We start from the raw sequence: 26,450 nt of genomic DNA, 5'->3' as shown, positions 1-26,450 counted from the left end.
AGAGAGGAAAATGTCTTTTTAAAAATCAAGCAGAAACTGCTGGATCAGAGTTTGAAAACCAATCTCTCCTCAGGCTCAGATCTAAGTTAAAATTTGTAGGGAATCAGCATAGAAATAAATCTGTACCCAAGGGTCATCCATCCAGTAAGCTAAGAACTGTGCTAAGTTTAATTTCTTTTCTGTGTCTGCTAGGTAATGTTTTATTGTTTCTGCTGATGATTGTCTTAATCCAATCCCTATGTGTTTTAGGCTAATTGGCACTTCTTTAAAATCGGAATTGTGTCCAAATGAGCAGCAGACTAGCATCATCCTATGGTCTGTCAGAATTTTATCTTTCCTTTACATTGTGACTGGAGGTTCTTTTAAGATGCTGTCTGAACTTTTAGTAGCTCTATATTTTTATTTCCTGCAGCACTGAATGTTTTGCATGTAAACTAATGAATTTAACCTATTAGCTTTTCCTTTTTAGAATAAATTTTGATTCTGTTCATACCCTGTGAGATTGATTTGTCTCCCAAACCGGGGGGGGGGGTGATTTCCCTAGTCTTACACTCCACTGTTGCAAGGTCAAGAGGTGACAGCATAGAGCATATTTCATTTTTATCATTTTTTTTCTTATACCAGCCAAAACAAGGCATAGGCAGTGTAGACACTCTGCCTTTGCACAATGGGGTTGTGGGGAGCATGCCAGGTAAAGGCATTTCTCTGGAAGACAGGCAGTGGCATCAGTAGCTACCAAGCTGCTACACCAAGGAAGGAAGAGGAACTAGGGTTTGCAGACTGGGCTTCTGGGAGATGAGGCTGAAACCTCCAGCCTTTCACCCTACATGTTCAGCCCTGCCTTAAAAGGGCAGGACTCTTATGATCAAGGTAGCTCTCCTGTGAACCCACTCCAGCTTCTCCATGTTCTTTTAATAGTGAACAGCATCTTCCTCTCCTGGAGATCTTCATGCTGCCTGCCCCCCACCCCCCGCCTTCAGGCGATATTTAAAAAAAACGCCCAGAGTCCCTCTTTTGGGGGAGACGGGCGGTGGCAAAATGTGAATGAATGAATGAGTGAATGAATAAATAAATAAAAACTGGTTTGTTCCCACAAGTCTGGTTGTTTGAATGGATTCCCTTTTAGTTGCAGGTGATCCAGAGGCTTGTTAGGTTTTTTTGGGGGGGAGGGTCAGCCCCATATGCCAGTTATGTTCTATATTATGTTGTGTGCTGTTCTACGTATATTCTTTTTTTATTTTTCTGAAGTCCCCCAGAGTCGCTTGGAGTTGGTGGCCTAAACATTTGGCTTATATATAAATAAAACAGGACACATGTTCCAAATGCCGTCTAACTAGCACAGAGTATGAAGGAACTACAGGTAGCCCTCACTTAATGACTATTTGTTCAGCAACCATTTGAAGTTACAATGGCTCTGAACAAATGGTATTTATGACTGTCAAGTTACAGCCATTGCAATGCCCCCGCAGTCACGTGACCAAAATTCGGATGCTTGGCAGCCTGTCCACATTTATGACTGCAAGGTGCGCTTCAACTCACCCACCCACCTATCTTGCAAATTCTTTGAATATTTAAGGATTAATTCTTTCTGGCAATATCCTTTGTTCATAACTAGAGAAAAAGCCTTTAACTAAATAAGATCCTACTGTTTGTATTTACACATCTTCTAATCATATTACTTTTTCATATGTATGTTTTTTTCATTGTTTTTACAATTTTAGTTTCATACTAGAATTTTTCTGTATGCTGTGATGTCATAGTTAAACAATCTAACAAAAGAAGGTAGTTGCCGTTATGAATAAGATGATTTGTATCAAGGAAGCCAAAAAGCAACACTCCAACATCACATTCTACAAACCTCAAATTCCATAGCAACATATCAGAAAGTATCATGCAATCTGATGAAAGAATTTCCTAAGGCCATACAAGGCTATCTACATGCAAACACCACAGGAGCCTTGACTAGGCATTCTTCTACCTACTTCCCAAAATACACAAACCAGGCAACCTGGGCTGTCCCATTTTCTCAAGCATAAGAACCATCACAGCTGAAATATCAGGTTTCATGGATGCTGTACCCAGACATTACGTGTAGAGAAATTTAGATCTGGCCTAGAGAAAAAAGTGGGAGAGCTGAAATGGTTACTCAGTCCTCTCAAAGTAGAAAGTGTGAGAAACTCCGAACAGCCCTGCCTTGACCTTGTCCTTAAAATAGGGGCAGTGAAAGTGTTGGATAGGCTTTCAAGATTCTGTTAATATATACTACACTAATAAAGTAGAATTCCTGGAATCCCTGTGGTATCAGGTTTCTTGACCTAGCCTAGCTTGAAGGGCTGGCATTATGCCACCATCATTTCCAGCTACATAAGAGACACCACAGATTTCTTAAGAAGACTGAAATCAATTGGCAATCTCCCTAACACCACCATTTTAGACACCATGGATTTTGAGGCACTATACACTAACATTCTTACATGCATGGATTTGAAACCATTAAGAACATCATCACTGATATCAAGATGGCAAGTCTTGCCACCACTCCATATGTACTCACCCGTAACTACTTCCCCTTTGGCAATACCATATACTTGCAAATCAGTAGCATAGCCACGGCTTCACAATATGCCAACATCTTAATGGATAAGCTAGAACAACACTTTCTCAACTCTTATCCCCTGATATCCCTCTTCTTATTGATGATGTTTTCATCACCTGGACCTGTGGAAATGAGTTTCTCAGCGAATTCCATCATGACTGCAAAGCTTCCACCCTATCAACCTCAGCCATGACCTACAGAACAAGTCTACTTCCTTGATGTCCCAGAAAAACGACACAATAGATGTGTAAACATAGAAACCTACAGATTGCCATGCATGCCTACATGCTTCCAGCTTCCATCCAGAACACACCATCAAATCTATAATCTATAGCCAGGCTCTATTCTATAACTGCATTTGTTTTGATCCACTTGACAGAGATGTTCAACTGATGGAATTAAACCAGGCATTTAGGAGACTGCAATACCCACCAAAAACAACATAACAATGATGCTAACATGGAAACCAGGTCCTGCAGCAAACCCATATGTCTACTCTGCCCTCTTATTTACACCAACAGCATCATTATAGCCACCAATAACTACACATTCAAAATTAAAAGCTCTTTCATGTGATCTTCCTATACCATCATCTGCCAGCAATGACTTTGGATTCTGCATATGACAAACAGGACAAACTTTATACAAAAGAACTAATGGACACAAATTTGATATCAGGACTCAAAACAAGGACAACATAATATCAGAGCATTTCAATCTTCCAGGATATTCAACTGCAGATCTGAAAGCAGCCATTTTGTAAAAAAGAACTTTTACCAGCACAATTGAGTAAGAGATTGCTGAAATCACTTCAAAATGTTTTAGGCTATCTCAAAAGGTGTCAACAAACACAATGGGGTTTTAACATATTAAAATTGTTAATGAGTAAGATACTTGTAATCTGCCTCATGTGGAACCTGCATCTGCATAATCATCCTGTCTCCCATTTGCCATCTCATCTCAATTTAAATCCTATATCAGTTCAGCTACTCCATGATGATGTGAGCTATAGCTCATGGAGGCTTATGCCTTTTAATACAATTTATTAGTCTGGACAGCTAATCCAACAGACTGCCTTTGAATTTTGGCTACCATAGATGAACACAGCTCTCCTTCTAAAATGTTCCCTATATGATGTCTTTTGGGCTTGTTTTCTATCATCTTTTTCATCCTTCCTCACAGCAAAACATACTTAAGAATTAGGAATGGAGACAATAGTAGAATCAATCAACACTGTTTCTGATACTTTGGAGAAAAAAACTTCTCAGCTGTAGCTTGACTTTCTCTGTTGCATTTCAACCAATTGTGATGATATCTGGCTATGGAAGTATAGAAGGAATGGGTAGAGTTTGGCCTGGTGGATATTACTGCATGATATTTCTCAATAACTGTTAAGAAGCTCACATACGTGTTGGATAATGATAGCTTGCAGTTAAAAGGAGAGGAGCCATTCAAGTTTGGCAAAAGCACGGGATAAGGCCTTCCATTATTAAAACTCAGACCAGACATTCCCAAGACATATGCATGAGCTTCTGCAAGCATTTCCCCCACCACGTGAACTTTTAATGCTTTCCATCCTCTACCAATAATACACATTCAGACAACCTTATAATTTTTTGATGCTGAACATGAAAGAAACAGACAAAATGTAGTACCACTGTTCAAATCATCAAATGTTCAAAACTGCACTACGGTAAAGCCTTCTGTTAGATTAATTACTGACAATATTCTGTCTATCTCCATTATTCTCATGAAACTCCTCCCCTTGATTTAGCTAGTGATCCCTTGGCAAATAGAACCTTTGATCTTCTCCTGGACCCTACTGAGGGTCCTCTGTGATGAGTAGAGTAGGGGCCTCTGCTAGACCTCTTCTTCTTCAGGAGTCTTTCCCCAAATCATAAGCTCAAGTGCTTTGTGGGCTTCATACTAGTCATGAATTAACAAGACTTCACTCTAATTCTTTCTAGGATCACTAGCTCATCTTTTTCTGGACCAACCAACTATCTATATTCAACTGCCACTGGTCCATGTTGCCATTTTAATTACCGGCTATCATCTCCATTTCCATGGTCTCCATTTTCCAGCTTCTTCCCAGAGTCCCTTGGGTTCCCTTATTCACACCAAATTTGCCACTCTCCTTTTCCTATGATAAACTAACACCTATTTTCAGCTCCTTATCAGCAGAGCAAGTACAAACTGTTTTGTTTGCATTCCTGCATGGATGTGAAAAGAGCCAGCAAGAAGTCATGGCTGAAGATAGGTTTCTCATAGGTCCCTTAAATCTATTTTTCATGTTCATGAGGACTGTTTATACCAATGCTTTCACTATCTCATTTTTCAAAGTCTCCCATTCCATTTCAACTTGTTTATTCTTTAGGATTGCACACCATGCTATATTCCCCAGTTTTTGACTCTGTGCTTTACAGTCTGCCTTCCTGAAGTCCAACTGACATTCAGCAATTCCTCTCTTAATTTTCTTGAGCTCCTTATATAATGTGGTTGTCTTCACCGCTAGGTACCTGACACCTTCAGTCCACTGACCAATTCTCTCTATCTGTCAAGATTAAATCAGATAGTTAAATTTAATCCTTGTTTTTTCTTCCATTTTCTGAAAACTAGTATGTTTCCCAACTGATATCAAGGTAGTTGGTTATCATGACACCCATTTTTTCTTGAGAACTTGATAAGTTGGTTTAGAAAGGCATTGTCCACATCTTCTGCCTGGATAAGTGACCTGCAGTTAACTCCCCAAAAGATATCACTCTTGTTTCAAACACCTTTTTATCTTACCCAGATGCTTTCAACAAAACCTCCATATTCATGATTTCCCCCCCAACAGGCATATGATTTATTTATAAAAAAAGCTTCCCTTTTAAAAACCTGTTTCTTTGAAATAAATAACATCCTCTGAGTTCTACGTTTGAATTAGGATTTTCATTCCACCAGATCTCCATGACACTGGCCAAATTCTAAATATATTAGAATTTTTAGTTACCTATACTCTGTGCACTGGTGTAGACCTTCAGCAAAGGATCGTTACCTTGTCATGGTGCTGGAGCTTGAGCACCTCAATGATGCCATGAGCTAAACCATGAAGGGCCACCCAAGACGGGAAGGTCATGACAGAGAGGTCAGACTAAATGCGATACCTGGGGAAGGTAATGGCAACCCACCCCAGTATTCTTGCCGTGAAAACTAAATGGATCGGTACAACCAGAGATATGTCGGTATACCATCGGAAGATGAGACCCCCAGGTCGGAAGATGGTCAAAATGCTACTGGGGAGGAACAGAGGATGAGTTCAACTAGCCCCAGACGTGATGACGCAGCTAGCTCAAAGCCGAAAGGACGGCTAGCGGCCGACGGTGCTGGTGGTGAACGGCGAATCCGATGTTCTAAGGATCAACACACCATTGGAACCTGGAATGTAAGATCTATGAGCCAGGGCAAATTGGATGTGGTTATTGGTGAGATGTCAAGATTAAAGATAGACATTCTGGGCGTCAGTGAACTGAAATGGACTGGAATGGGCCACTTCACATCAAATGACCACCAAATCTATTACTGTGGATAAGAGGACCACAGGAGAAATGGAGTAGCCTTCATAATTAATAGTAAAGTGGCTAAAGCAGTGCTTGGATACAATCCAAAAAACGATAGAATGATCTCAATTCGAATTCAGGGCAAGCCATCTAACATCACAGTGATCCAAATATACGCCCCAACCACAGATGCTGAAGAAGCTGAAGTAGAGCAGTTCTATGAGGATCTGCAGCACCTACTGGACAACACGCCTAAAAGAGATGTTATTTTCATCACGGGAGACTGGAATGCTAAGGTGGGCAGTCAAATGACACCTGGAATTACAGGTAAGCATGGCCTGGGAGAACAAAATGAAGCAGGACATAGGCTGATAGAATTTTGCCAAGACAACTCACTCTGCATAACAAACACTCTCTTCCAACAACCTAAGAGACAGCTTTATGCATGGACTTCCCCAGATGGACAACACCGAAATCAGATTGACTACATCCTTTGCAGCCAAAGGTGGTGGACATCTATACAGTCGGTAAAAACAAGACCTGGAGCTGACTGTAGTTCAGATCATGAACTTCTTCTTGCACAATTTAGGATCAGACTAAAGAGATTAGGGAAGACGCACAGATCAGCTAGATATGAGCTCACTAATATTCCTAAGGAATATGCAGTGGAGGTGAAGAATAGATTTAAGGGACTGGACTTTGTAGATAGGGTCCCAGAAGAACTCTGGACAGAAGTCCGCAGCATTGTTCAAGAGGCGGCAACAAAATACATCCCAAAGAAAGAGAAAACCAAGAAGGCAAAATGGCTGTCTGCTGAGACACTAGAAGTAGCCCAAGAAAGAAGGAAAGCAAAAGGCAACAGTGATAGGGGGAGATATGCCCAATTAAATGCAAAATTCCAGAGGTTAGCCAGAAGAGATAAGGAATTATTTTTAAACAAGCGGTGCGCGGAAGTGGAAGAAGACAATAGAATAGGAAGGACAAGAGACGTCTTCCAGAAAATTAGAAACATCGGGAGGTAAATTCCAGGCCAAAATGGGTATGATCAAAAACAAAGATGGCAAGGACCTAACAGAAGAAGAAGAAAAGGTGGGAAGAATATACAGAAGACCTGTATAGGAAGGATAACAATATCGGGGATAGCTTTGATGGTGTGGTCAGTGAGCTAGAGCTAGACATCCTGAAGAGTGAGGTTGAGTGGGCCTTAAGAAGCATTGCTAATAATAAGGCAGCAGGAGATGATGGCATCCCAGCTGAACTGTTCAAAATCTTGCAAGATGATGCTGTCAAGGTAATGCATGCTATATGCCAGGAAATTTGGAAAACACAAGAATGGCCATCTGATTGGAAAAAATCAACTTATATCCCCATACCAAAAAAGGGAAACACTAAAGAATGTTCAAACTATCGAACAGTGGCACTCATTTCACATGCCAGTAAGGTAATGCTCAAGATCCTGCAAGGTAGACTTCAGCAATTCATGGAGCGAGAATCGCCAGATGTACAAGCTGGGTTTAGAAAAGGCAGAGGAACTCGGGACCAAATTGCCAATATCCACTGGATAATGAAAAAAGCCAGGGAGTTTCAGAAAAACATATATTTCTGTTTTATTGACTATTCTAAAGCCTTTGACTGTGTGAACCATAACAAATTATGGCAAGTTCTTAGTGGTATGGGGATACCAAGTCATCTTGTCTGCCTCCTGAAGGATCTGTATAACGACCAAGTAGCAACAGTAAGAACAGACCACGGAACAACGGACTGGTTTAAGATTGGGAAAGGAGTACGGCAGGGCTGTATACTCTCACCCTATCTATTCAACTTGTACGCAGAACACATCATGCGACATGCTGGGCTTGAGGAATCCAAGGCTGGAGTTAAAATCACTGGAAGAAACATTAACAATCTCAGACATGCAGATGATACCACTTTGATGGCTGAAAGTGAAGAGGAACTGAGGAGTCTTATGATGAAGGTGAAAGAAGAAAGTGCAAAAGCTGGCTTGCAGCTAAACCTCAAAAAAACCAAGATTATGGCAACCAGCTTGATTGATAACTGGCAAATAGAGGGAGAAAATGTAGAAGCAGTGAGAGACTTCGTATTACTAGGTGCGAAGATTACTGCAGATGCTGACTGCAGTCAGGAAATCAGAAGACGCTTAATTCTTGGGAGAAGAGCAATGACAAATATCGATAAAATAGTTAAGAGCAGAGACATCACACTGACAACAAAGGTCCGCATAGTTAAAGCAATGGTGTTCCCCGTAGTAACATATGGCTGCGAGACCTGGACCATAAGGAAGGCTGAGAGAAGGAAGATCGATGCTTTGGAACTGTGGTGTTGGAGGAAAATTCTGAGAGTGCCTTGGACTGCAAGAAGATCAAACCAGTCCATCCTCCAGGAAATAAAGCCAGACTGCTCACTTGAGGGAATGATATTAAAGGCAAAACTGAAATACTTTGGCCACATCATGAGAAGACAGGACACCCTGGAGAAGATGCCGATGCTAGGGAGAGTGGAGGGCAAAAGGAAGAGGGGCTGACCAAGGGCAAGGTGGATTGATGATATTCTAGAGGTGATGGACTCATCCCTGGGGGAGCTGGGGGAGTTGACGACCGACAGGAAGCTCTGGCGTGGGCTGGTCCATGAAGTCACGAAGAGTCGGAAGCAACTAAATGAATAAACAACAACAACTGGTGTAGACACTAGAAACTATGGATGCAATTATCTGCTGGTCTCCCTACAGCCATATACTGAAGATTTCCTATTAACCTTTCCTCATAGTTCCTCCATTAACACATATAGCCATGTTTCTAATGCCTAGTAAACAATTTTTCTCAGCCCTTGTAAGATGCAACCCTGCTTAAAACCCTGTTTATGAGTCCTCTATATTGGTGAGTAGGCTTTGGTCTTGAAATCCAAAGAGTTTTTGATAATACTACTTTTTTAGTCAGTTGTTCACTTCACGGCTCCTGCTTTCTCTTCTGGTTTTATCATGAACAGAAAAATGGATGAAAACATTACTTTTGCCCTTGCTGTCTTTTTCTACCTAAAGTCACTTGGAATCCTCTAGAGTTTGTCTTCTAGCATTCAGTGGTTCCCATGGGTAGGAACAGATAGCAATCAGTCAGTCTGACAAGGGTAGGTAATCTTTATCCTATGTCCTGAACACATGCACCAGAAAGACAGCATACTTCTTGCAATCAGTTTGTCTTGTTTACATACAAGATATGTACACATTTTATGAATATTTTCTCCCAGAAATTCATATGGCACCCTCTCTCCTAGGGTTCCAAAAGGCCCTTAAGACCTGGCTCTGTTCCTTTTTCTGAGGTTAGCTTGTTTGTGGAACCTCTGTTGTGTATTTGATTGTTATGGTTGTTCTCATGTCTGGGCTTTGTTATGTTTTTAATTGTTTTAATTGTATTTTTGATATGTTCCTTTCCCAAGGAAGATTTACAAGAGATGTAATTGGCATGGTCTTCTGCTAAGACAAACATAGTACAGTATACACCCAACAAGTCACTACTATTGCTCCCTCAACATCCATCCTTTTGGTAGGATGTGAGATTGATTAGTTCCTCTTTCCATTAAACTCCCTTGGGAAAATTCTGGTTTTTTTCAACATGTTCCCAGCTGATGAGTGCAGTAACAATAATTAAGTGACCATCTATTCATTCAGCTACAGCTATAAGTCATTCCCCCTCAGACAATATGCTCAAACGTTGTGCTTAACACACAAGTGAAACCACATATCTCAGCCAGAAAAATCACAACCCCCCACTTTCTTAAATTGCTGGTTGAACCTGCGCTGGTTACCTCATTAGAATAGAATGATTCACATTTAACAGAAAAAAATCTTCTCCATAGAATCCCTACCATTGGTGGAGCTACTTGGTCCATTAACTTCAAAATAAGATTCTGTGCCTGTTCTCGAACTTGGTCTTTGGCATCTCCCATTCGATCCATCAACACTATAAGAACTAGGGGATAAAAATAAAGAGCAAATGCATTATGCAATGAACAATCTCAACAAATTATTTTGAAGCTCTATGCCAAAACAGTTTTTTTTAATTTTGTTTCAATCATATTTCAACTGGCCAAGATTTCTTATTAAGACATGTACATGTTTCACACCAAAGGCAAATTTTATAACTTCTTCCTTGGCCATGAAAAACACTTTTGAATTCTCCAACTACATGGTTTTATAAACATTTTCATCCAATTTGTTTTCCTATTCATACTTGTACAGCTAGTTCTGAAAAGTTAGTATTAGATAGCTTAAAACTACTGATTATATTACAGGTTCAATTTGTTTACATATATGCCACACATTTACAATGCAGTAACATATAGCACTTCACACACGCTGTGCAAACAGCAGCCCAGATAAGAAAAATAACTAAAATTAATGTGGAAATGTTAAGGCAGAAACCATAAATTAGGAAATGATAGTTTCTAGTTACACAAGTTAGAAAAAAAATGATTCTGAGTAAATATTAGAAACCCCTCTGAAAACCTTTACCATATATATCACTGTAAATTACACAATATCAGGGAGCAAAACCATAACTCTTCTCTCTCTCATCTGCCTTGCTATACAAACTTATATATAAGAAATAAGTAGGAAAGAAACATACTGCACAAGGACAAGGGAAACAGAAGAAAAGGAACACACATTTTAATATTAAGTTCATCTGAATGCATAGGCTGGGGCTGGAACTCTGAGCCTTGAGCACCATTCCTCTCTAGCTGCTTCAGTTGTCCTATCATAGTTCCTTGGTAGGGAATATTCAGGGCATCAAGAACCAATTTTAAAGGCTCTTCACTTCACATGGCAAGTCCCTGTTAGCTGAAGCTGTTCCATGCTTTGTAACAGATCCTTTTTTGCTTGCTCCCTGATCAACCTTCAGAATTGTTGACAGATTTTTCAATATTAGACTCCTAGTAACATATCCATCTTCTTGTTTGTTCTTCCAAAACCTTTACCATATACAAATTATGTACAGAAACAAAATACAACTACAACTATGTCCAATTACAATGCATGTAGATTCCCACATTTTTTATTTTTAAGTACATGAAGAAATATTTGGGAGAATATCCCCTCAATCTCAGGCATGTAGACAATTTTTTTTCTGATATTGGAACATTTCAGGCCTAATACAAAAATCCAGAGGAAATTAGATTATTTATTTATTTGCTAAATTCATTCAGTCTACTGATTCAATTTCTGTTATGGATACAAGTGTTAAAACAATGTTTACCACCCTCTGCAAAATGCTGGCATAATTATTTTCAGCATACCAAGCAATGCCTTATTCGACTGATCATATGCTTACTGAACAAGCATTACTTTATGAGTAATAACCATTACTCCTTTTAATCTTAGCACTGAGAGATAGACACAGCTTTACTCAGAACATGACCATGTATCATCTATTTCTTACAATAGCTACACTAATTACAGCTATAAGTTAAATATTTGGATTAGATTCTAGAACATCTAATTAGGAGTGCTTTTAACAAAGTAAAGTACAAATAACTTTTTTTTTAGATTTTTTATCCCACCTTTATTATTTTTATAAATAACTTAAGGTGGGGAACATCCCTAATACTCCTTCCTCTTCCTATTTTCCCCACAACAACAACCCTGTGAGGTGAGTTGGGCTGAGAGAAGGTGACTGGCCCAAGGTCACCCAGCCGGCTTTCATGCCTAAGGTGGGACTAGAACTCTGGGTCACTGGATTCTAGTGCCTTAGTCCCACTAGACTAAACTAGCTTCCTATTGGATATTTTACACTGTTCTTGTTTATAAATAATCAGTCATCTAAAATATGCTGTGTAAGTATATTTTTAAATACTGGAGAGACTATTAAAAATCATGGCACAGAGACTGTATGTGGCCCAACAGTATGCCAAGTGCTTCCTATACCAGTTAGTGGTGCCATCTAGTGATGGTTAAATAAAACTGCAGGTATTTTCCTTCTCAACCATCCATCCATCCATCCATCCATTTGATTTTATTTTTTATTTTATTTTATATCCTGCCTTTATTATTTTTATAAATAACTCAAGGGGGCGAACATACCAAATACTCCTTCCTCCTCCTATTTTCCCCACAACAACAACCCTGTGAGTTGGGCTGAGAGTGAGTGACTGGCCCAAGGCGGGACTAGAACTCATAGTCACCTGGTTTCTAGCCCAGCACCTTAACCACTAAACCAAACTGGCTCTTTTCCTTAAGTTAGCTACCAAAAATGCAACAATAACATGCTAGACACTCAGACCTCAGAAGAACTAATGCTGCATATACAGACCAGTTATATTGTAAACAGTTACAGTTACAGTTAAATACAATTTTAATTGTTTATAATGAACTGCTCATCAGATCAGAAGTCTGTAGCCCCTTTTTCAGACACATTTTATTAAAAGGCATACACTTCTGTGAGCTACTTAGTTCATCAGATCCACAGTGTAGCTAAACTGAAGTAGATAGACAGGTTGGTTAAGCAGGGTACATGTGACATGAGTATCTTATCAATCAACAATTTTAATTGGTTAAAAACCCATTGTGTTGTTGAAACATTCTGAGATAGCCTGAAATCTTTTGATGTATGTGAGTTCAGAAATCTCTTGCTTAACTGTATTGATAAAATTTCTTTTTTCTAAAATGTTCACATTGAGAATTGCAATAGAGTGCCTGGGAGGTTGAAGTACTCTTATTTTTCTTTGTCCTTGTTTTGAGTCTTGATGTCAAATTTGTGTCCTTTAATTATTTTGCACAAAGTTTGTCCTGTCTGGTCTATGTAAAACCCAGAAGGGCATTGCTGGCAGATGATGACATATATCACATTACAGGAAGAGCTTGTGTGCCTCTTATCTTGTGTGTAGACCTGTTACTGTATGTGTGTACTTGTTGTTAACATTAAAATTGTTAATTAAGAAGGTACTTATCTATGTCAAATATAACCTGTATCTGGATAACCAACCTGTCTTCCTCTCCTTCACCTCTGCTGCTCATCCCAATCCTACATCTGTTTAGCCACGCCATGTATCTGATGAAGTGAGTTATAGTTCACAAGACCTTTGCCTTTTTTAAAAAAATTGTTAATTGGAAAAAGTGCTACCAGATTTCTGATTTTTAAAACTGATGCCAGAGACTAAAAAAATGTAGAAATACCAAATAGCTGAAGATGATGGACACTATCCAGTTTTTACTCTCAGGCGTGTTTTTTGATTACTATTATGAAATGCCACATGCATACAGGGCTCTTTCTCTTTTCAATATTAACTCAAGAAATAAGTTGGCTATTGTGCGATATTCTGCACCTGTGATGGGTTTTTTTTAGTTAATTACTGTGTACTTTATTACTACCAGGTAGATTAATACTGTTTATATGAGTAACACTTCTTGCATACCCATTCAATCCAAATGGAGCTATCTATAAATAATGCTTTGTTTTAAAATAACTTTCTAGATTTCCTCATCATGTGTTGCTCTATCATGGTATCCCCAGCATATTTCATTACTTTAATATGCAATTCTGATTACCAAATACAAAAAATGTCTCTAAGGCAAGGATTGACAATTTTAAATGAGCCACCAGTTGATAGCATTTTTAAATGATTTAGATACATTTTCATCACTACATACATTTTAACTTATAGTTCTTGAAATTATTTAAGCCTTTTATTATCCACAGCACACTTGTTATAGTATGCCTACTGTAATCTTAGTGGAAAGTGGGACCATATAAATTGAAATAATATTCCAAGGAACATTTCTTAACTGTAACCAAAGTATCAAATATGTCCTGCAGAAATGCATTCAAATCCTTAAACAAATAAAATATATGCAGATTTTCAGCAGGGCCATTACACAATAAATTAATTTAATTACAGAATAGTAACCATTAAAGTAATAAGTGATCCAGTATGACTAATACTCTATGACTCCATCAGAACTTGCCTGGCAGCTGAAAGCTCTAATTAGTCTTTTTTCACATGAACCAATTTATCTATGAATTTGCAACTATATAAATGTTCATGAACACTGCCAGACATTACTGAAACACTGAAAATCCTGTGTTTAATTATGATGTAATGCAGTCAGTCATTCTTCCCAGTCAACTACCTGTGTGTTTCCTAATCAGTCTCTCATAAACTGTTTTCTTCTGCTCCAGTGAATGATAAAATAAACTTCTTTCATCACATGCACACTGTTATCCCTTTGCATTTTCCTCATCACTCAGTGTTTTTCTTTCTCTCAGCAATTCCTGCCTGAGAGCCAGACAACGATGTAGATTGAGGACAGAACAGAAAGAAATGTGAGATAAAGTCCCAAGGCAAAATGTGATGTGCTGATACTTATGGGGAAGGAGAACAAGAGTGATGTACCGCCTCTCCCAAAAGGCTACCCTCTTGTCCTGCAGCTGGGCATGCACATATTACATCTATTCTTCCTATCCTACTTCAGGACAGCGTGCAGTATCTGTATGTGTAGCTATTCAAAGTCTGTGCCAGTAGTTCTGCAGTTTCTTCCTGCGTCCTCTTCCTGACGAGGTAGAGAGCATTGCCTGGATGCAGTGGAATCTATTTGTATATGTCATCTGTGGGACTGCATACCTGTATTATTTTTGAGTAGAGTATAGCAATTTGGCATGAAACTTTTACAGAGACTGTAAAAGGAGGTGAGCATATATTACATTTTGTTACAAAACTTACTTTTACTTATAAAGGCAAATTATACATATGGACAGAACATAAATCAATTCTCTCAATCACTTATTAGTTTAGCTCTAATTTTGCCTGCAGGCAAAGTAATAGCTCTGAATTTTAAATACTTCCTTGAAAAATGCACAGTCTGGAAGATTTCTGATTTTATCTATTATTGTCAGCCTTTCAAAGTAGACAAGATCAAGACAGAAGCAACAAAGATACCAGGAATGTTCTTTATTGTTGTAGGATAGAATTACTGAATCTTGAAAGCCTGTTAGAATTTTTTCTCTCTGCTTCATCTAATACCAACCAAAATCAAGGCAGAGTTATTTTGATTTCTTTCTCACATTTTCTACTTTCTCAGGAAAAAGAAGCATTAACAGTTCCTTGCTCCTTTACCCCTTCCCAAGGCCAAAATCAGAGTTTCACATTACTATACCACAACAGGAAAGAAAACTAAGGGGAAAGAAGGATTATCCAACAATCACCCATCTATTCATAAAGATACGAAGAAGTACAGATACAGCCCTTTTCTAATAGCTGTTAAAGGTGAGTATTTATTTGTAGGAATCTGTAGAGTCGAACACAACAAACTGCCTTCAAACTCATTAATAAGAGTCCTATAGATATACACTACATGCAAATCTATCACTACACCCTCTTCATTAAAATAAATTTGTGACATAAAAATCTAGTAAAAAAAAAGCAACTATGGATGAAAGGATAAAACTTATTTTTTGCAGAGAAAATTTAAAAACCACTTACCAGTTCCTACATAGGCTCTGAAACGTCCTAATAATCTGTCACCAAAGGCACCTAGAAGTTCTAATCCAAGTAATGACACCTATGGAAACATGTTTTAAGTGTTAAAAAAGATACTGTGATAATTACCGAGCCATTTAAATCAGTTTCATAAATGTATGTATTTGAGAATGAGAATCCACAGTTTTAAATTGCATGCAGCTAGTCTTGTACTGTATGCTTTAAAAATAAATGTTATCAATTTAAATCAGGAAGAAGGCAACACCTTTCATGTACACTTGATTCTCTCTGATTTGGAGAAATGAATTAGATCTTAAGTACATGCTGGAAATGATTGATTAGAATCAAAGTCTACTCAGTATAGCTTCAATTATCACTTTTTTAAAAAACTTTTTATTTCCAATTGCAATGAGTTTTGATATTGTTCAGGTTAAAAAAATGTTTTTACCAAAGTGTGTATTTTGTATTTCACTTAGGACATTATGCTTAATTTGGATCTGCAGGATACCAAGAAGCTGTTCCTTTGCAATTTAAATCTGACAAATACAGTCACTCCCTTCATTAGACTACTATCCTTAATCTAGCATATGGAAGTTTAAGTGTTAACAAGGTCACAAAATACATATGGATATATTTATTTGGTAAAGTGGCACCCTAGAACTCAAAACTGGTAAATAAAACTTGACAAGCCATTCAATATTACTAATAACTTTTCCTCAAAAGTAGAGATTTCACTTTTTGTTTTACATTTTAGTGCTATAATTAGAATTTATTACTGTGATCAGTTTTGCATACAAAATACAGTATTCTTCCTGGGAATAAGACTCATTGGGCTTATGGATTTGTTTTGGAGGGAGAGAGGGAGTGGATATGTATATAGATTAGAGTTCCAGTTAGGTAGCACAATAATATATTCATTACACGGAAGACAATTATGCTTCTAAATATACACGCTCTAGGATTCCAAGAGGCCAATGAATTAGCAAAAAACATGCTGGGGGGCATGAATTGCTAATTTCCTTTCTACTTTCTATTAATTATGCTGCTTTGATTCCCTGAGCGTCCAAGCTTTTGGAAACACAGGGAGCTACAGTGGAGTTGAGGAGGCGGGGGAACAACCCTAGTACATTCCCATTTACACCTTTGGATTGAAACTATAGATACTACTGGATTCCATCTCTGACAGACTTTAAAAGGAAAGTTAAACATGTAATTAAAGCTCCTTCATGGAAAGTGATCTTTAGGAAGTTGTAGTTCAAAATGGCTGGAAAGTATTAAGAATGCTTATCCCCAATTTTGTGCAACATTCATCAGTTTAATTGCAAAAAGTTATCACATGAAAATACTATATACCTTTGTTTTATATTTTGTTTTATACATCCCTTTGTTTTACCGCATGGTTACATATAGTTCAAGTATCCACTATCCCTGGAAAATATCATAACTATTTTTATATAGCATTAATGGGGATACACACGGAGCTGTCAACAAATATACATATATATTAAAAATGGGCAAGTTAAGAGACCTGAAGGAACCCAAAGGAAAGGCGGGGATTAGAGAAAGAGTGTCCTTCTATAAAAAAATTAAACATGACTGGTCAGATAGGAAGAAAAAGTGCCAAGGGTAGAACCAGAAAGACATAAAGAGAATTAAATGTGAGAAACAGATTAACTGCCGCCAAGATCAAGGAATCTGAGGATTCTGTAGAAGTCTTTAGATTCAGTAGTAAAAAAAAAAAAAGTGGTAATTTTTGTAACCGCAGTTTCAACAGACAGCAAAGAGTAAAAGCTAGATTTGTCATGATCAAAAATCAGAGCTGGATGAAGAGAAATTAAAACAATAAACAACACACATGGTACTTTGGAGATTAAAATTATCAGAAAAAAGGATGAATAAAAATTAGTATTAGAAAAGATAATTTTTGAAAAAGAGATCAGCCATCCTAAGTCCTGAAGAGCAGAAACCTGTGGCAACAAAGAGGCTGATAATGTGGTGGAGAAGTAATCAGGGAGGAAATAGAAATTGGGAATGTGACAGCAGGAATGGCCAAACAGAAAAGAAAGGATACTAGAAGGAAAAGAGGAGTAGAAATATAGGGAAATAAAAAATGTAGAGAGATTAGAATAATTGATTAATTTTTTGTACCGATGAAGATTAAATACTGATCAGAATATGGAAGGGAGAGAGTTGGACTGACTTTAACAGAACATCAGAAGCAGCAAAGATTCCTGGATTTGGTGAGGGTCATAATGAGGTAATGTTGTTTAGCCAGGTTAATAGCAGAGAAAGAATTACAGTGGATTAACTATGCTAATTCTTTCCCTTCAGAAAGATCAACTATAAAACAACATTAGCAGAATCAAGGGGGAAAATTAGACTATTATAATGAAATGAATAGTTTGCTTGAAGAGTGGGGAAAACTGTGAAGTCAGTAAACTTAATTTGAATGCATACAATTAATGACAAGCGGGGAATAGAATGAAAGCCAAGTGCCAGGTTGAATCCCTATTCTCATCATGTGGGCCAGATGGCATTAATGGCGTGGAGGCAAAATTCAGTCATCCCCAGCATTAGACATCCAGCATCTGTTCTGGAGATGGAGTATTCTGAAGCGATGTTTTCCTGCCAGAACTGTTGTTGCTAATGTTCTAGCTATGGTATCTCCAAACAGGGGTCTCACCATTACAACTATCCTACCTTTTCCCACTTCCCAGTGCAGGGCTGCTGGCTGCTGCTGGTGGGAGGGGGGTAATCAACCCTGGGGGTAGTTAGCACCCTAAAGAGGCTCCTGTGTATTTATGAATTTAAATTAAGGACTTTTAATATAGTTATCTTGGATTTTATATTTATATTTTTTATTGAAGAAGTACTGTTTTTATTATATTTTAATCTGTATTTAGTTTTAGTTTTATTGTAAAGCGCCCAGAGTCCCTGTTTTGAGGGAGATGGGTAGTGATGAAATCTGAAATATAAATAAATATAAAATAAATAAAAGTTATACTGTACTTGCAGGTAGTACAAGTGGGATAATAACAATGATGGAAGAGGACTATGTAAACTTTTGAAGGGAAGAGAGGGCCAAAAAGTCCATCACCCCCAATTTATGATACAGTTGCTTAAAATATGCTCTCACCAATGTATGTCTGTGTTTAAAAGCAGTGGCAAGGCAACAGATGTTTATCTATGACTCATTTGTATTTTAGAATTCTCCACTATTCATGATTCCACCATGCTAAACATTGTTTTATTGGTGTTTAGATTTATCTTTAAGTTGGTAATTTAAAATTGTTAAAATGAGTAACAGCTCCTATAAAACCTTATGTCATATACCCATTTGTCTTTAAAGGTACATGATTCTTAGTTGTGATTGTTTCAAATTAAGGCTATAATCTTATGCATACTTATCTACAAATATAAGTCCCTTGAAAACAGTGGTACTTATTTCTAAGTACTCACATAGAATTAGATTTTAGTGCCTTTTTGAAACTGAAATGCTACTCTATCAGCATCAGCCACCGTGCTTTACTGAATTCAATTCAATAAATATTATTCATTATTTATTGTGTAAAGGAACTGTGTAAAGTAATTCCTACCTTTATGACAAAAAAATGCATAAATTATACCCAAAGCCTGGCAGAAATGAAAATGCATTACATTTAAAACATGCTCATTTTAAAAGATGTTTGACTTTTGTTAACACAAACGTATCTTTTTATGTGTTTAAAACATGATAAACAAAGCTCAAGCTACTTCATAATTAAATACTATCCATTTCAAAAAATATGATTCTAATATCGTACTTTCAAAATGTTCACCTAGGTAGTCAGTCACTCTACTCTAGCCAGTACATTAAAGTTTGGTCATGTACCTGTCCTCTCACTCACTTTCTCTCTGCCATTTGTTTCTTATGAAACTTCCATTGTATTAGTGAAACTTCAATTTAATGAACCAACTGGGGGAAGGAATACTTGTTATTCCTGATATTAAATTGGACAGTGTGCCACCCACAATGATGTTGTTATACATAGGACACAAATTATGTGATTTGCATCTATTTATGTTATCTACTTAATGGTAGCACTATGTAAATACAATAGGAATTTCATTGTTGCAATTAAAGTTAGCTGCATTGAGGTCTGCTACATTAAGGCTTCACTGTTTGAATTTCAGGGTCAACTAATAAACAGTATTAGATATGGGAAACAGTTATTCCAAATGAATAAACACATATTACTACAAGTATGATTCTTAAATGTTAAAATAGGTTTAGAATATCTTTTTCATTTATGTATTTTTTTTTTGAGCAGAGGTAAAAGTTTATTTCCCAAGATCATGCTGGTTGAAGGTGGCCACACATGTATTTTCCCACTAGCCCGTTTTATAGAGATGTAGACCTTTGATGTTCTATAGAGGTGTAGACCAATAGGAAATATGACCTGAACCCCCAAGAATGTTAAACCTGTTTTGTTGGGCACAGGAGAAAAATGCCCCCCCCCCATTTTTCTCTGGCCCAGGAAGAGGGAATTGTTAGAAGCATTTAAGAACCCCCCCATTTCTCCTTCATTTATGTATTTTCAATACCCACTAGGTTAACCATTACATTTATTTGCAGTAAGTCCTACAAATAATGCTCAATTTTTTAATCAATTACTCCCTGTGTGGTACATATGATGTACACACAGCTTAACCTCTGGAGTACTCTTGGAATCAACAGAAACCTGAGTTATAGAGCAATACTGCCACCAGATGACAAAAGTATAAACAAAAGGACAGCACTTAGAATACCGCTGAATTGGATATGTCCATTATCGGTAATACAGCAATATCCTGGACCTTTCTGTGATTATCTCAGATTTTTTTAAAAAAAACATGTCTAACTTTATGCGTCCATTATTACTTCTTCTGTACAGCAGCCAAGAAAAACCTGCTTAGAAAATTCAAAGTATGAGTCATTTTGAATTCTCTACAAGGCAAAATGTAATAGTCTACAATCAAAATATTGCAAATGTTCTTTTGAATACTTTGTTGCTTTTTATGATTTTTTAATGGGCATTCATTAAAGCTATTAAATGGGCTGGTTTAAAAAATGGAAAATCCTTATTAACTGATTATGTGGCTCCTCAGGACACACCATACCCCAAGTAACTAGACAGACTGTGGAAACAGAATATTTTAGACTAAAGTGTAGTTGACTAGTTTCTGGTTTAATGTATTACAAACCCCACTAAGTTCAACTAAGCTCCTAAATATACGTAAGGATTGCAGTCCTAGCATGATAAAATGCAGGTTTTATATTCAGTCCATAATGAAAATGGATATAGTATCAAGGAAAATAATGACCCATTTATTTCTCTTTACCTCTAAGATAATGTAGGATTATCTTATCTAATTTTATTTTTAACTTTATATTGATGTTTGTCTTGTCTATTGCATATGTACATTTGAGCATCAGTAAGCGACCTAAGCAAAACTATATTTTTACAAAGTAAAAGGATAAAATTGATATTAAATAAACACCATGACATAAAAAATCCATTTAATTTTTGAACAATTTGCTTGACTGACAGAAGGCTTAATGAAAGAACAATGCCCAAATACCTAATAAGAATTAGAATCATATCTATATCAGGCACAATTATCATTACCTTATAATTACTGGAGTTAACCCATCCTGTCAATTCATCAATCACTTTATCAAGGCGCTGCTGATCCTGCTCAAGATCAGTAGAAATGCTGGGATCATTCAAATATTCCAGAAATTCCTGGCCAACTTGCAACCTGCGGCCCACATCCTTTTGTTGTACCTGGTCACAGAAATAATCCATCTTGCCATGCTCCATTGTTTATTAGATGCAAACTTTACCGAACCTGATAAAACTGTAATCTGTGTCTCTAATGAAAGGGGATCGCAAACTTCCCAAGAAACTGTAATGAAAGGGATTCAGGAAAGTTTTCTGCCCATCAGAAGGGAGGGGGAGAATTTCTTGCCTGCCTTCCGTCGCAAAAGATAAATTCCAGGCGGTAAAACACCAGTCTTCGAGGAAGCAAAACATTAAGTCATTATGAGCCCAAACATACAAATTCCGTATAAAGTATCCGGGGACTGCTGTTGCAATGCAAGCTGTGGGGGAAGAAAGTATGGAAGGTTTAGTTGGACGAGGTAAGTGAAGGTGGCGATGTCACCTCGGCTCCCACTTTTCCAAACCTCCCGAGGCTCGACAGCAGGGACGGCGAGGCACTTCAGCAGATGGAAGGCTAGGAGCGTTCCCTCACGGTCGGACAAAAAAATGCCGGAGATACCGCCGGTGCCTCTCCGACTTCGGGCGCCGCCGGCCACCCCACCGCCTCTCACCGCAGTGAGCAACAGCGGCCGCTCCTCCTGATCAGGGGAAGCAGGAAGCGGCTAGAGCCGCAGGGTCGGGGCTGCGGCGAAGGCGGAACTTTCATGCTCTCCGCACCGACCCCGGGCGAGGCAAGAAGGCTGAATCTGAGAAGGGCGAGAACGGAATCAGCGAGCTGGCTGCTGGTCCCCCTCCTCCTCCTCCGCAAGGCAGCGACGGCCGCCCCGTCCTGTGGAAGTTGCGTCCACTTCGATCCACCGCTAGCCAGCCACACGCCAGAGGCGTCACTCACCCTACACAGACCCCGCCTTTTCCTTCGCTTTTCGGCGCGCGCGCCCGCGCACACGCAACCCCCTCGCTCAGCCAGGCTCAACCCACTAGCGTCGCTTCTTTTGAGCGACTAGCCGTCCGAAGAACCCCCAGTGCTACTCCTGCGCATGCGGAAAACTGAGGCCCGCCCCTTTTCCAAATCCACCCTTTCGTTTCCACGCCTAGTCTAGGCCTCTGCCTGAGCATGCGCGCGCACGTTGAAAGACCATCCCTGCGACGCATCGCCTGCACGGCCTTCCCTTAAACGAGATACGTGCGCATGCGTCCTCGCTCTTCTTGTGCTTTTATTTCAGAAACCCGCGCTCGACTAATGGCACGGCAGTTCTTAGGGAAGGGGAGATTTATTTACTGTAGTAGCCTATCGTTGTGCCGGTATTTTTCTTTGGAAAGATAATGAAAGTACAGCAGAACAACGCATTAAAACGACAGAGCCACGAAATTATGATTTCAGCCTTTCTTGCAAAATATTTAAATGAATTCCTGCTCTCAAAGGGAATAAATAGTTGCCTTCCTGGGGAGGCAGTGTACGTGACGAAGGCGCCCGATGTCGAGATTGCTCCGTGTTCCCATTACTGTTCAGAGTTTGGTAGTGATTGTAGTTTGTGGGGGAAATCCCGAGAGAGAGAAAGAGTTTAGCGGTCTGTGTACAGTACTGTTTTGACCAAGTTCACGTCATTTTTATCTCACTTTGGAAATGTGCTGCGGCAATATGTGGAAGGATTTCAGAACGTATGCACTATACTTCACAAGTTCCACTTTCAATGGGATTTACTTGCAAACAAAGTAAATTTACTTTATCCCTTTTGGTGTCCATACTCTGAAAAGACTCCTGGAGGTATACAACATCAAAATCAAAATATATATAAGACAAAAATCTGCACAACTGATAAATACTAATGAAGCCATCAGCCCACCCCTACGGCAGTGGCCCAAGCAACAGTCCCTTCAGGCTGAAAACTCATTAACTGCTTTCCTAAGGGTAAGCAGAGAAGGTGCCATTCAAATCTCCAGGGGCCATGGCAGATGTTTGGGGAACTCCAAGAGTGGACTGGATAGATGTATTTTGTTAGACTTACTTTGTTAGACACTTAAGAGCTCAAGGTGGCAAATACTGTATATTATTCTCTTCTCCCATTTCCCCCCCCCAAAACCTTGTAAGGTAGGTTTGGGTGAAAGAGTGATTGCACAATGAGCTTCCAGAGATGAGAGTGGACCCCATGCTAGTCCGAAACTTGATCTTCCGCTTGTTTGTGTGTGTGAGTCTTCAAGTCAGTTTTGACTCTCGTTGACTGTCTAGACAAGTCCCTGCAGTTTTCTTGGCAAGGTTTTTTGGAAGTGGTTTGCCACTGTCATCTTCCTAGAGTGAGAGAGAGTGACTGGCCCAAGGTCACCCAGATGGTTTTGTATCTAAGGCAGGACTAGAATTCATGGTCTCCCATTTTCTACCCTGATGCCTTAACCACTACACCAGACTGGCTCTCGATCTTGCACTTAATTCTATAGAATTAAAAATAACATTCCAGCCTTAATCTGTCAGAGGCATGAAATTATAATATTTGTTAAGTCTTTTATTAAGTAGATGTCTTTAATGTGAAAAGGACACTGAAGACACTCTACTTCTTTGTTGTTCTCACCAAATAGAATCTTGCCAGACTAAAGCTATCCTAACTAATCTACGGGTAAATAACCCAGAAGAGTCTAGGGCAGGGCTACCCTGACTCTCTTTGATCCCCTGCCAAGGCTTTCCACACTGCAAGTCTCTTATCAGCTTGGAATGCATTCACTCCTTCCTGGGAATCAGCGGCAGCGCCCAAATTCCACAATTGGTCTGTTCCCTGGGTCTTCTTCTTTTACTTTTCTGACAGCAGAAACAAGTACCCTTCTCCAGTCCTCTGGCCTATCCACTGTAAGTTCACAAAGATCATGGAAAGGGGCTCTAAAATGACATATGCAAGCTCCTTCAAGACTTTTGGATATAATTGTTCTGGTCCTAGAGAATTAAACTAGTTCGTGATAACCAGGTACCCCCTAAAAATCTTTTTACTTACCTTAAATTGGCACTCCCTCTTTTTGTCAGTTGTTCTGTTTAGTTCTGTTGGAACACATGGGGAGAAGACAGAAGCAAAATAGGAACTGAGGAACTGACTTCTCCCTGTCTCCTGTTATTATCTTACTATCTTCTCCTCTGTGCTTACCTCTTACTACTGACAAAAGAAGTGTTTTATTGCTTTTAGTTTCCCTTGCAAGCCTATGTTTCTTTCATCTTTAGGTTTAATTTTCTTTCCACAGATAATAGCTACTTGCTGCTTTACTTCCTGGCGATTACACTCATCTTCCATTTTCTGTACAAATTCCTTGGAACTATTAGCCAAAAGTCAAAAACTTCACCAGCATCCAAAATGATTTCTTAAGCTGTCCATTATTTTTTTTCACTGTAATTGTATGTGATCATACTTCCAGTATTTATTTTTGAGAATTTCTCAACCTTCCTGAACTCCCTTTGACTGGAGGGTTTCCATCCATGGGCTCCCTGTATCTATTTATCAAGGGACATTTTCTGCTGATTTCTGAAACTTCATAAGAAACTAGACTGAAATTATTTTTTCATGGAATTCAAGGAATTAGTGAAGATTTCCTGTAATAAAAGGAAGTACTTCTAAATTAGAGTTTCTGAATGTCTTTCCTGCTAGTACAGTAGTCCACATTTTGCAATTAGGCTCTAATAGCCATACTAACTTCCCAATGTATGGTTGTCTTCACCTGGAATCTGCAACTCGTCCAGAATGCAGCAGTTTGAGCAATGATGTGCATTAGTTGATTTGTTCATATAGATCACCTCTTCTATGAGAACTGCACTGGTTGCCAGGTTGTTTTCAGGTACAATTCAAGGCTGTCACCTTTAAGCCCTTCATGGCTTAGAACCTGGATATTAATGGGACTGCCTTCTCCCAGTGGTCTCTCCTCATCTCTTGAGATCTGGAAGAGAATGATCACCCTGGGTCCTGACCCTTGGGGAATGGCATCTGCAGGTTTCCCTAATATCAGTCCTTTTCAGTTGCTGCCTTCCTTCTCTGGAGCATTCTCCCTGATATCAAAGCATCTTTTATAAAGCCATTGAAGACCTGGCTGTTTCAGTGGGCCTTCAGAGGTTGCCTTAGTCTCTCCTGGACAGTAATTGTTATGATTGTTCCTTTGGGCTTAGGATATTCTATATTATATTATTATGTTGTTATGCTTAGCTTTTAATCTTATAATTGTTCTCAGGGCCTGTAAATGACTGAATAAACCTAGTGGGGAAAACGAACAAATAAATAAAGTTCCAGAAGCATATAGCCCATAGTAGGAAGATTTTCATGGTGTTAAAGAATGGATAATATCCAGAATACTATGAATTATTTTCAGTTTCAGGTAATATGCTTCTGGAAATGCACAAACCATCCCTGCATGCTCTGATTGGCCTGTTTCAGGTTTTAACTACTCTATTTTGCATTTTGGAGTGGTCAAGTGTTGAACTAAGTCCAGGGGGACTCAGATCCAAGACATCCTTAGCCATGGAAACTGCAGAAATAAGTAAGTTTGAACTAAAGCTATATCAGAGAAGCAGTTTGGTGTTGTGGTTATATCACAAAGCTAGAAACCAGGATACAGTGAGTTCTAATCCTACGTTAGGATTTAGAACTGTGTTAGGATTAGAACAAAGCCATTTGGGTGACCTTGGACCAGTCACTATCTCTCAGCCTTAGGAAGAAGGCAGCAATGGCAAACCACTTCTGAAAATCTTGCCAAAAACACTACAGGGACTGACCTGAAGGCACACACACAGGAAGCTTCATCAGTTGATAATATTGGCTGTTTTGAGTTTAGTTTTGTATATTGTGGACTTCTTTTTCTATTTTTTGAGTGTATAAGGTCACCTTCAGACATTACATAAAGGTGCATAGAAGTGAATATGATCTATTTCTCTCTTGTGTCTATTCATAGGATTGCCTGAATATAGATACAGCTCTGTGTACTTATTCCCGATTGTTTTCTTTAAGTACCGACTTCTGCCAGGTTGTCATAAATCCTTAATAATTTTTATTCTAGTTGTGAACATGTAAGCATGGGAAATAAAATCTTTTTTAAAAGATTAGTTTGTCAAGCAAATGTTTTTTT

At 38.6% G+C, this 26,450-nt stretch overlaps 1 protein-coding gene across 14 annotated transcripts in view; it reads right to left on the bottom strand.

Annotated features, from left to right (window-relative positions):
- CLASP2 (cytoplasmic linker associated protein 2) overlaps positions 1-22,252 on the bottom strand; it is a 142,469-nt gene extending 120,217 nt beyond the window's left edge. For 8 of the 14 annotated variants that reach the window (XM_063304110.1, XM_063304107.1, XM_063304109.1 and 5 more), the window contains exons 1-3: positions 21,270-22,251; positions 15,625-15,703; positions 10,018-10,121 (exon numbers count right to left, since the gene is read on the bottom strand). In XM_063304110.1, coding sequence (XP_063160180.1) covers positions 10,018-10,121; positions 15,625-15,703; positions 21,270-21,464 — 378 coding nt within the window. In that variant the 5' untranslated portion in view covers positions 21,465-22,251. Of the gene's footprint in view, positions 1-10,017; positions 10,122-15,624; positions 15,704-21,269 lie in introns of all 14 variants that reach the window. The other 6 variants (XM_063304103.1, XM_063304104.1, XM_063304108.1 and 3 more) reach the window with 2 other exon arrangements.
- Between the last annotated feature and the right edge of the window lie 4,198 nt (positions 22,253-26,450).

This window comes from Candoia aspera, chromosome 4 (genome assembly GCF_035149785.1).
Source record: "Candoia aspera isolate rCanAsp1 chromosome 4, rCanAsp1.hap2, whole genome shotgun sequence".
NCBI classification, from domain to species: Eukaryota; Metazoa; Chordata; class Lepidosauria; order Squamata; family Boidae; genus Candoia; species Candoia aspera.
This window is presented reverse-complemented; position numbering and strand designations above follow the sequence as displayed.